Source organism: Scardinius erythrophthalmus, assembly GCF_964197995.2.
Source record: "Scardinius erythrophthalmus genome assembly, chromosome: 18".
NCBI classification, from domain to species: domain Eukaryota; kingdom Metazoa; phylum Chordata; class Actinopteri; order Cypriniformes; family Leuciscidae; genus Scardinius; species Scardinius erythrophthalmus.
Genome location: NC_138238.1, coordinates 40094851 through 40107077, shown reverse-complemented (window position 1 = coordinate 40107077; position 12227 = coordinate 40094851). Strand labels below are relative to the sequence as shown.

Here is a 12227-nt window from a genome sequence, read left to right as displayed (position 1 = left end):
TCCTGTCCAGTCAAACGCTGGCTTACCTGATGACAAATAAACCACTTAAAACTGCAAATCACACGGACAGCTTCTCCTCCATTCCACCCGGATATACCGATCGATTTGATTAGTTAATATGTTAATTGCAGTGTGTGTCTGCGCTGCCGGGATCTTCAATTAATGCGAGTTATTACTCCACCCGAGTGCCTATCACAGCAAGTGTTAGTTTTAGATGCTTAAGACGGCGATGCAGAGACAAAGAAAGCTCATAAATAACAAGCTGTGTTTCTTTAACTGGCTTTGGTCACTGATGCATGTGTTCGTTCACTTGTGTTTGCATCCTCAAAGAGCCGGTGATTGTGCAGGTTTTCATTTTTTAATGGTGATAAAGTCACTCCAGTCATGTTATTCTTGAACAATTCTCTCCTTCAGGGTAAACAGGCTTTTTACATCAACATGTTTTCTTAAGTGACTGTCCAAGGGAAAAGCCTTGAAATCTCAAAACTGGGTTCAGAACTGGCTCTTCTGTGCATATAAAGCACAAAGAATTAGAAATGATCAGAATGTTCCAATGATCAGTGAAAAACTGAAAAAAAGAAAAAAAATTACAACTGTAATTTCCAAGCCTGGAAAAGTCATGGAAAGCAATAACATTTTAATATTTATGTGAATTGTTTCAGATCTCTGCCTTGTAAACACCGCCTAATAACTGTCATTAACATATAACAGAGCACCAGTCAATGTCCAAATCCTTTGTTTGAGGGAAGAGAGTAAAGCCATGTAAACTCATTGGCCAAAAGAATCCAGCATAGCTGCGTCTCCATCCAGTTTGACCTCATTGAAATGAACAGCAGAGCTCTTGTAGACCTGTTTACTCATGCTCACAATCTAAATGAGAATCTCTGTGAACATGGACTGCTGTGCTGGAATGAGTGTGAGTGTGTTGGTGGCGCTCGTCTCTCTCCTCTGACAGCGTCTCAATCTCAAACGTGTCAGACAGATCTCAGTCTGTTTGAGGTCAGCTGTAGGGGGCCTTATGGGTCAAAACCTCACAGTCTGCCACCAGTGGGTAAGGAGAACACCCAGGGTCGTAACACTCAGTCGCTAGGACAGCTTTCCTGTTACACACCATATTTGCAATGCAGAAGTATGGCCATTCTTATGATGAAAATAAGTTTGGGATTGTGGCTTAGTGTTCTGTGCTCAACAAATCTGGTTTGCAACTTCCCAGTTCCATTAATAAAAATGGATAAAACGGCCCCAAAATGATACAGGAGCAATTAAAGCAGCAGCATTAAAGCATCAAACTCATCTACATGACAAGAATAACACAATGAAGAAAGGGATTCATAATTTTCTCTTGCATTATGACCAGAATTAGCCTCATATGATGACCAATGCAGAAGGTCAGTGAAAGTGAGCAGAGGATGATGGGTGAAAAAGCTGATATGTGATCAATATTGTGGATGATAGTGGCACATTACGGTTTGCATCTTTTCATCTTTTTCCTTTAGAGGAGCTTCTCTCTCTCTGTCCCTCAACAGTGACGGTGTTGGTGAAGCTCAAAGCTGTGAAAGAACTCACAGGGTCTTGGATTTAATATATATTAAGCATAGCGTCAGTTCTGGCAGGTCACGTTAGTCAAGCTCGCATCAGCTGATCCACGTCTACCTAAAGCAGGGGTCTCCAACCTTTTTTCATTTGAGAGCTACTTTTTAAAAATGAAAGTGGCCGAGAGCTACTCATGTAATGCAATACTTCAATCTCTTAAATAATGTCTCATAACTCTAATATTAACAACTATGCAAACTGTTTTTGACCTAAATATGTTATTGTAGGCCTATATGTGTCACCCTTAATTGTCAGAGATAAAAAAAATAAAAATTAATTATAATGTAAAAACACATAATTATTGTTGATTTTATAGTGCATCATAACTAGAGATGAAATGGTATGAAAATGTAATTTCATGATTATAGTGACCAAAATGTTCATGGTTATCACCGAATCCTGTTCAAAAAGTACTAATACTACACAATAAAATCAATTCACCTCAATTCACATCAAGTTTTATGTCGAAAACCAGCAAATAACAAATAAACTTAACATCAATATGCACTTTTTGTAAACATTAAAATAATAACATTAAAAATGATGGCCAAATTTGAAAGGAGTGTCTTGCAACATGTGCTAACATGTACAAGTTCAAATAAAGTTTTGACAAAAAAAAAAAAAAGAATGAGTCAAAAAAGATAAATTACTGACATTTACAATGCACATTAGCTTATGTTTCATTATTAATAGTAAAATTCGGTCCGATTTTCCCGTGGCTCCACAACGACAAAGAAGTTTTAATAGCTAATGGATTTCCACCACCAAAAAACGCTTGTTGTAGCTCTGCTACTAGATTTATTTACGGAGAAGAAAAAAAACACCCGTAGTGTTTGGGTGCTCTCCCATCCTTCATGCTGACTCCCTGCACCTTGAAAAATGAGCGTGTCGCTTCAATTATTTGAAATAACGAACTCGCAAAAGACGCGATATGTGAACGGCCCTTGGCGAGCTACCTCTAATCAGGCCACGAGCTACTGGTAGCTCGCGAGCGACGTGTTGGAGACCCCTGACCTAAAGAAATACGACACCTATCACTGTATTCATATCTCTCGTTTCTCAGGAGCTAATTACCCTCCTCCATCCCCAGCTCCTCTCGTTTCTCATGAGATAATAACCCTCCTCCCTCCCCAGCTCCTCTCGTTTCTCAGGAGCTAATTACCCTCCTCCCTCCCCAGCTCCTCTCGTTTCTCAGGAGATAATTACCCTCCTCCCTCCCCAGCTCCTCTCGTTTCTCAGGAGATAATTACCCTCCTCCCTCCCCAGCTCCTCTCGTTTCTCAGGAGCTGATTACCCTCCTCCCTCCCCAGCTCCTCTCGTTTCTCAGGAGCTAATTACCCTCCTCCCTCCCCAGCTCCTCTCGTTTCTCAGGAGATAATTACCCTCCTCCCTCCCCAGCTCCTCTCGTTTCTCAGGAGATAATTACCCTCCTCCCTCCCCAGCTCCTCTCGTTTCTCAGGAGATAATAACCCTCCTCCCTCCCCAGCTCCTCTCGTTTCTCATGAGATAATTACCCTCCTCCCTCCCCTGCTCCTCTCGTTTCTCAGGAGATAATTACCCTCCTCCATCCCCAGCTCCTCTCGCTTCTCAGGAGATAATTACCCTCCTCCATCCCCAGCTCCTCTCGTTTCTCAGGAGGTAATTACCCTCCTCCATCCCCAGCTCCTCTCGTTTCTCATGAGATAATTACCCTCCTCCCTCCCCAGCTCCTCTCGTTTCTCAGGAGATAATTACCCTCCTCCATCCCCAGCTCCTCTCGTTTCTCAGGAGATAATTACCCTCCTCCATCCCCAGCTCCTCTCGTTTCTCAGGAGATAATTACCCTCCTCCCTCCCCAGCTCCTATCGTTTCTCAGGAGCGAATTACCCTCCTCCCTCCCCAACTCCTCTCGTTTCTCAGGAGCTGATTACCCTCCTCCATCCCCAGCTCCTCTCGTTTCTCAGGAGCGAATTACCCTCCTCCCTCCCCAGCTCCTCTCGTTTCTCAGGAGCTGATTACCCTCCTCCCTCCCCAGCTCCTCTCGTTTCTCAGGAGCTAATTACCCTCCTCCCTCCCCAGCTCCTCTCGTTTCTCAGGAGCTGATTACCCTCCTCCATCCCCAGCTCCTCTCGTTTCTCAGGAGATAATTACCCTCCTCCATCCCCAGCTCCTCTCGTTTCTCATGAGATAATTACCCTCCTCCATCCCCAGCTCCTCTCGTTTCTCATGAGATAATAACCCTCCTCCCTCCCCAGCTCCTCTCGTTTCTCAGGAGATAATTACCCTCCTCCCTCCCCAGCTCCTCTCATTTCTCAGGAGCTGATTACCCTCCTCCATCCCCAGCTCCTCTCGTTTCTCAGGAGCGAATTACCCTCCTCCATCCCCAGCTCCTCTCGTTTCTCAGGAGATAATAACCCTCCTCCCTCCCCAGCTCCTCTCGTTTCTCAGGAGATAATTACCCACCTCCCTCCCCAGCTCCTCTCGTTTCTCATGAGATAATAACCCTCCTCCCTCCCCAGCTCCTCTTGTTTCTCATGAGATAATTACCCTCCTCCCTCCCCAGCTCCTCTCGTTTCTCAGGAGCTGATTACCCTCCTCCATCCCCAGCTCCTCTCGTTTCTCATGAGATAATTACCCTCCTCCCTCCCCAGCTCCTCTCGTTTCTCATGAGATAATTACCCTCCTCCATCCCCAGCTCCTCTCGTTTCTCATGAGATAATTACCTTCCTCCCTCCCCAGCTCCTCTCGTTTCTCAGGAGCGAATTACCCTCCTCCCTCCCCAGCTCCTCTAGTTTCTCAGGAGCTGATTACCCTCCTCCCTCCCCAGCTCCTCTCGTTTCTCAGGAGCTAATTACCCTCCTCCCTCCCCAGCTCCTCTCGTTTCTCAGGAGCTGATTACCCTCCTCCCTCCCAAGCTCCTCTCGTTTCTCAGGAGATAATTACCCTCCTCCCTCCCCAGCTCCTCTCGTTTCTCAGGAGATAATTACCCACCTCCCTCCCCAGCTCCTCTCGTTTCTCATGAGATAATTACCCTCCTCCCTCCCCAGCTCCTCTCGTTTCTCAGGAGCGAATTACCCTCCTCCATCCCCAGCTCCTCTCGTTTCTCAGGAGATAATTACCCTCCTCCCTCCCCAGCTCCTCTCGTTTCTCAGGAGCGAATTACCCTCCTCCCTCCCAAGCTCCTCTCGTTTCTCAGGAGATAATTACCCTCCTCCCTCCCCAGCTCCTCTCGTTTCTCAGGAGCGAATTACCCTCCTCCCTCCCAAGCTCCTCTCATTTCTCAGGAGATAATTACCCTCCTCCCTCCCCAGCTCCTCTCGTTTCTCAGGAGATAATTACCCTCCTCCATCCCCAGCTCCTCTCGTTTCTCAGGAGATAATTACCCTCCTTCCTCCCCAGCTCCTCTCGTTTCTCAGGAGCGAATTACCCTCCTCCCTCCCAAGCTCCTCTCGTTTCTCAGGAGATAATTACCCTCCTCCCTCCCCAGCTCCCTTCGTTTCTCATGAGATAATTACTCTCCTCCATCCCCAGCTCCTCTCGTTTCTCAGGAGATAATTACCCTCCTCCCTCCCCAGCTCCTCTCGTTTCTCAGGAGATAATTACCCTCCTCCATCCCCAGCTCCTCTCGTTTCTCAGGAGATAATTACCCTCCTCCCTCCCCAGCTCCTCTCGTTTCTCAGGAGATAATTACCCTCCTCCCTCCCCAGCTCCTCTCGTTTCTCAGGAGATAATTACCCTCCTCCATCCCCAGCTCCTCTCGTTTCTCAGGAGATAATTACCCTCCTCCCTCCCCAGCTCCTCTCGTTTCTCAGGAGATAATTACCCTCCTCCATCCCCAGCTCCTCTCGTTTCTCAGGAGATAATTACCCTCCTCCCTCCCAAGCTCCTCTCGTTTCTCAGGAGATAATTACCCACCTCCCTCCCCAGCTCCTCTCGTTTCTCAGGAGCGAATTACCCTCCTCCATCCCCAGCTCCTCTCGTTTCTCAGGAGCGAATTACCCTCCTCCATCCCCAGCTCCTCTCGTTTCTCAGGAGCTGATTACCCTCCTCCATCCCCAGCTCCTCTCGTTTCTCAGGAGCTGATTACCCTCCTCCATCCCCAGCTCCTCTCGTTTCTCATGAGATAATTACCCTCCTCCCTCCCCAGCTCCTCTCGTTTCTCAGGAGATAATTACCCTCCTCCCTCCCCAGCTCCTCTCGTTTCTCAGGAGATAATTACCCTCCTCCCTCCCCAGCTCCTCTCGTTTCTCAGGAGATAATTACCCTCCTCCCTCCCCAGCTCCTCTCGTTTCTCATGAGATAATTACCCTCCTCCCTCCCCAGCTCCTCTCGTTTCTCAGGAGATAATTACCCTCCTCCCTCCCCAGCTCCTCTCGTTTCTCAGGAGATAATAACCCTCCTCCCTCCCCAGCTCCTCTCGTTTCTCAGGAGATAATAACCCTCCTCCCTCCCCAGCTCCTCTCGTTTCTCAGGAGCTGATTACCCTCCTCCATCCCCAGCTCCTCTCGTTTCTCAGGAGCTGATTACCCTCCTCCATCCCCAGCTCCTCTCGTTTCTCAGAAGCTGATTACCCTCCTCCCTCCCCAGCTCCTCTCGTTTCTCATGAGATAATTACCCTCCTCCCTCCCCAGCTCCTCTTGTTTCTCAGGAGCTGATAACCCTCCTCCCTCCCCAGCTCCTCTCGTTTCTCAGGAGATAATAACCCTCCTCCCTCCCCAGCTCCTCTCGTTTCTCAGGAGCTGATTACCCTCCTCCATCCCCAGCTCCTCTCGTTTCTCAGGAGCTGATTACCCTCCTCCATCCCCAGCTCCTCTCGTTTCTCAGGAGCTGATTACCCTCCTCCATCCCCAGCTCCTCTCGTTTCTCAGGAGCTGATTACCCTCCTCCATCCCCAGCTCCTCTCGTTTCTCAGGAGCTGATTACCCTCCTCCATCCCCAGCTCCTCTCGTTTTTCAGGAGATAATTACCCTCCTCCCTCCCCAGCTCCTCTCGTTTCTCATGAGATAATTACCCTCCTCCCTCCCCAGCTCCTCTCGTTTCTCATGAGATAATTACCCTCCTCCCTCCCCAGCTCCTCTCGTTTCTCAGGAGCTGATTACCCTCCTCCATCCTCAGATCCTCTCGTTTCTCAGGAGCTGATTACCCTCCTCCCTCCCCAGCTCCTCTCGTTTCTCATGAGATAATTACCCTCCTCCCTCCCCAGCTCCTTTCGTTTCTCAGGAGCTGATTACCCTCCTCCATCCCCAACTCCTCTCGTTTCTCAGGAGCGAATTACCCTCCTCCATCCCCAGCTCCTCTCGTTTCTCAGGAGATAATTACCCTCCTCCATCCCCAGCTCCTCTCGTTTCTCATGAGATAATTTTCCCTCCTCCCTCCCCAGCTCCTCTCGTTTCTCAGGAGCTGATTACCCTCCTCCATCCCCAGCTCCTCTCGTTTCTCAGGAGCGAATTACCCTCCTCCATCCCCAGCTCCTCTCGTTTCTCAGGAGATAATTACCCTCCTCCCTCCCCAGCTCCTCTCGTTTCTCATGAGATAATTACCCTCCTCCCTCCCCAGCTCCTCTCGTTTCTCAGGAGATAATTACCCTCCTCCCTCCCCAGCTCCTCTCGTTTCTCAGGAGCTGATTACCCTCCTCCATCCCCAGCTCCTCTCGTTTCTCAGGAGCGAATTACCCTCCTCCATCCCCAGCTCCTCTCGTTTCTCAGGAGATAATAACCCTCCTCCCTCCCCAGCTCCTCTCGTTTCTCAGGAGATAATTACCCACCTCCCTCCCCAGCTCCTCTCGTTTCTCATGAGATAATTACCCTCCTCCCTCCCCAGCTCCTCTCGTTTCTCAGGAGATAATAACCCTCCTCCATCCCCAGCTCCTCTCGTTTCTCAGGAGATAATTACCCTCCTCCCTCCCCAGCTCCTCTCGTTTCTCAGGAGCTGATTACCCTCCTCCATGCCCAGCTCCTCTCGTTTCTCATGAGATAATTACCCACCTCCCTCCCCAGCTCCTCTCGTTTCTCATGAGATAATTACCCACCTCCATCCCCAGCTCCTCTCGTTTCTCATGAGATAATTACCCTCCTCCCTCCCCAGCTCCTCTCGTTTCTCAGGAGCCGATTACCCTCCTCTATCCCCAGCTCCTCTCGTTTCTCAGGAGATAATTACCCTCCTCCATCCCCAGCTCCTCTCGTTTCTCATGAGATAATTACCCTCCTCCATCCCCAGCTCCTCTCGTTTCTCATGAGATAATTACCCTCCTCCCTCCCCAGCTCCTCTCGTTTCTCATGAGATAATTACCCTCCTCCCTCCCCAGCTCCTCTCGTTTCTCATGAGATAATAACCCTCCTCCCTCCCCAGCTCCTCTCGTTTCTCAGGAGCCGATTACCCTCCTCCATCCCCAGCTCCTCTCGTTTCTCAGGAGATAATTACCCTCCTCCATCCCCAGCTCCTCTCGTTTCTCATGAGATAATTACCCTCCTCCATCCCCAGCTCCTCTCGTTTCTCATGAGATAATTACCCTCCTCCCTCCCCAGCTCCTCTCGTTTCTCATGAGATAATTACCCTCCTCCCTCCCCAGCTCCTCTCGTTTCTCAGGAGCCGATTACCCTCCTCCATCCCCAGCTCCTCTCGTTTCTCATGAGATAATTACCCTCCTCCATCCCCAGCTCCTCTCGTTTCTCATGAGATAATTACCCTCCTCCATCCCCAGCTCCTCTCGTTTCTCATGAGATAATTACCCTCCTCCCTCCCCAGCTCCTCTCGTTTCTCATGAGATAATTACCCACCTCCCTCCCCAGCTCCTCTCGTTTCTCATGAGATAATTACCCTCCTCCCTCCCCAGCTCCTCTCGTTTCTCAGGAGCCGATTACCCTCCTCCATCCCCAGCTCCTCTCGTTTCTCAGGAGATAATTACCCTCCTCCATCCCCAGCTCCTCTCGTTTCTCATGAGATAATTACCCTCCTCCATCCCCAGCTCCTCTCGTTTCTCATGAGATAATTACCCTCCTCCCTCCCCAGCTCCTCTCGTTTCTCATGAGATAATTACCCTCCTCCCTCCCCAGCTCCTCTCGTTTCTCAGGAGCTGATTACCCTCCTCCATCCCCAGCTCCTCTCGTTTCTCATGAGATAATTACCCTCCTCCATCCCCAGCTCCTCTCGTTTCTCATGAGATAATTACCCTCCTCCCTCCCCAGCTCCTTTCGTTTCTCATGAGATAATAACCCTCCTCCCTCCCCAGCTCCTCTCATTTCTCAGGAGCTGATTACCCTCCTCCATCCCCAGCTCCTCTCGTTTCTCATGAGATAATTACCCTCCTCCATCCCCAGCTCCTCTCGTTTCTCATGAGATAATTACCCTCCTCCATCCCCAGCTCCTCTCGTTTCTCATGAGATAATTACCCTCCTCCCTCCCCAGCTCCTCTCGTTTCTCATGAGATAATTACCCACCTCCCTCCCCAGCTCCTCTCGTTTCTCATGAGATAATTACCCTCCTCCCTCCCCAGCTCCTCTCGTTTCTCAGGAGCCGATTACCCTCCTCCATCCCCAGCTCCTCTCGTTTCTCAGGAGATAATTACCCTCCTCCATCCCCAGCTCCTCTCGTTTCTCATGAGATAATTACCCTCCTCCATCCCCAGCTCCTCTCGTTTCTCATGAGATAATTACCCTCCTCCCTCCCCAGCTCCTCTCGTTTCTCATGAGATAATTACCCTCCTCCCTCCCCAGCTCCTCTCGTTTCTCAGGAGATAATAACCCTCCTCCCTCCCCAGCTCCTCTCATTTCTCAGGAGCTGATTACCCTCCTCCATCCCCAGCTCCTCTCATTTCTCAGGAGCCGATTACCCTCCTCCATCCCCAGCTCCTCTCGTTTCTCATGAGATAATTACCCTCCTCCCTCCCAAGCTCCTCTCGTTTCTCATGAGATAATTACCCTCCTCCCTCCCCAGCTCCTCTCGTTTCTCATGAGATAATTACCCTCCTCCATCCCCAGCTCATCCTCCTCCACCTCTAGTCCAGTCAAGATTTGGCATTTTGATTACCGCTGAATCAGACTTAAATTCTCTAATTATGTCATACATTAAAATGAATTAATGATATCTGCAGATATGTCAGATGTCAGAAAATCAGATATGTTGTATGGCCGGATGCAGAAATTGAATTTCACCACCTCAGATTTGATGCGTCAGATTTGACAGTGAATACTGAAGTCAGCGACGATCTTGCCTCTCAGAAATGAAAACCGAATAAAGAGACAGAGAACAATAACAACATCTCACTCATAAACGACCTGCTTTGTATTTGTTGATTTCGTGTAAAAATGTGTGTCCAAAGCGAATGATGTTTGTTACGAATGCACAGTTGTTTCTTACTTTTGTTTCCCCCAAAGTTATTCAATGTTATTCATGTTCACAGCAATAATTGCAGCGCATTTGGAAAGGCATTCATCCGGGTGACGTGTTTCTTTCAGCGATTCTCTCTTGCAAAACGGCATGATGATTCACCCTGTCCTAATGCGTTCGGGCTAAAGTCATAGAACTCGAACTTGGACAGGAATCTCATTATATTGTGTATGGATGGCGGCTGTGATGACGGTTCACTCACTGTGTTCCTCTGCCTGGTTGTGTCTTCCAGGGGAGAAGCAATGGCCGGTTCGCTCTCAGAGTCACCATGGTAGGAACGCTGCTTGTGTGTGGTTGAGTGTGTTTCTTCCCTCGGCCTCTGCCTGTGTTCGTGCTGGATGTGTGTGTGTGTGTGTGTGTGTGTGTCTGTGTAAGTCATGTAGCTCTGTGGACGATGGTTGATTAGATGCTTTCTTGCATTCTTCTCCTGCTTCTCCTGCATCCCTGTAGTGTCTTTGTTCCTCTGGATTCCCTGTTCCTCCAGTGCCTTCGCCAGACAGAGGAGCACACATGCTAGCGCAGGGATAAAGACAGTTTTGAATGATGTTACTTCTTATTAATTAAAGAAGACATCAGAAAAATCTGTGCTTATCTCTGCGGGCGACGTGATGATGCTCCTCGCAAAAGAAGATCTTCTGCCGGCATCCCCGAACCTGGTATGTGCGAGCCAACACGGGTGTTTTTCTGTCTTTGTACATGTTTTCTTTGTGTTGTTTTTGTTGTGAGGTACATTTATGAGAAGAAAAACCTAATAAAACACATTTGAAATGCTCCAGGTCTCTAGCATGCTGTTTAGTATGGAGCGAACGTGTCTGGGTCAGTGTCCATGAAATTACTGGAGTGTCTGTGATATTGCTAAATGATCCAGTGCTTTTCCATCTTATCCCCAGAGAGAAGTTGTATAGTCACTCTATCAGTGTGTATTTGTCAGTGCGTGCACAGCTCTTTAAAAGCAAATACGCAACGTCTATTTATATTTGCATGGAGAGCCGAAGGTTACCGTGCCTCAAAATCCTCAAGTTAAAGATAAAGAGCTCTGTTGGAGCTGACACACACTGCATTAGATGCTCTAACCCTGGGCTGCGGTGGGGAACTGCATTCTCATACATGTAGAACTACTGTGACATTTCACAATTAAATGTTAACCGTTTTTGTCAGTGTTTAAATGCCAAACCCCAGTGGATTTCCGGCCCTGCCTTTGTCAAAAACAGGAGAAGGGCAAGCCATTGGACTCAAGCCGTCAGCGAGGTCCATCTAGACCAGGCGTTTTCAATTAAAGTTACAAGGTCTCTATATCTCCTTCCCAGCTTTTGGAACAGTTATACATATCCACCGGGGCAGACGTTTTACTTTATTAAAGAAAGAAAAAACCCAAAACAATCAAAATAGTCATCAAAGATGAGAATCTTTGAGAAGGGGTGGTGATGGCGCAGTGGATAAGACACATGCCTTTGGTGTGAGAGACCCGGGTTCGAATCCACTGTGAGACACCAATGTGTCCCTGAGCAAGACACTTAACCCCTAGTTGCTCCAGAGGCGTGCGACCTCTGACCTCTGACATGTATAGCAACTGTAAGTCGCTTTGGATAAAAGCGTCAGCTAAATGAATAAATATAAATATAATATATATAATATCTTGGGCCCAGAGAGCCAAATCACTGATGTCTAAGAGTTTCTGCCAAAAAAATTACCTAAAAAAGTAAATATTTCTTCCAACTGGATATGAATATAAAAAGGTTAGATCAGATGTTTTAACAGGCTATTTTTTATTTTACATTTAGACATCTTTGTGTATGGCACATAAAAGCCTTATGACTGAGAAACACTCTGGGGCTGCAGGTTTACCAGCAAAGAAAAGTATGGAACATTTTTATATTTTGCTCAAAGTAATAAACTACTAAAAACAAACAATGTACATAATAATAATCAAAACTCATCATGAGGACAAAACGAAGTTAACTTGAAATTTAACTTAACTTGAAGTTTTTTGGTCTTCCCTTGCCATCTCTAAATAATTTTCCAAATTCTAACATTGTTTATTATGAAATGCTCTTCTGATGCTGATTAATAATGCTAAATGTATGGGAAAAACAAAACAAAAAAACATCTAAAGATGCCAAACATTACCTGAATGACTGAATGACAGATCAGAATAACTGTATTTGCTGCATTCTCATTTTCTGCATTGTTTTTGCGAAAGTATCTATTTTGCTGCTCACTAATGTTGTTAAAATAACCGCGTCGTCTGCAGCTCTTAATGCGGCGCTTTA

The 12227-nt window shown here is 47.7% G+C and overlaps 1 protein-coding gene across 2 annotated transcripts in view; it reads left to right on the top strand.

Annotated features, from left to right (window-relative positions):
- Positions 1–12227, top strand: part of LOC308706605 (shisa family member 6) — a 96209-nt gene that overhangs the window by 69414 nt on the left and 14568 nt on the right. Inside the window, exon 5 of one of the 2 annotated variants that reach the window (XM_081392362.1) lies at positions 10190–10228. The exons of the other annotated variant lie outside the window; for it this stretch is intronic. Coding sequence (XP_081248488.1) covers positions 10190–10228 — 39 coding nt within the window. The remainder of the gene's footprint in view (positions 1–10189; positions 10229–12227) is intronic. 2 annotated transcript variants of the gene reach the window in all.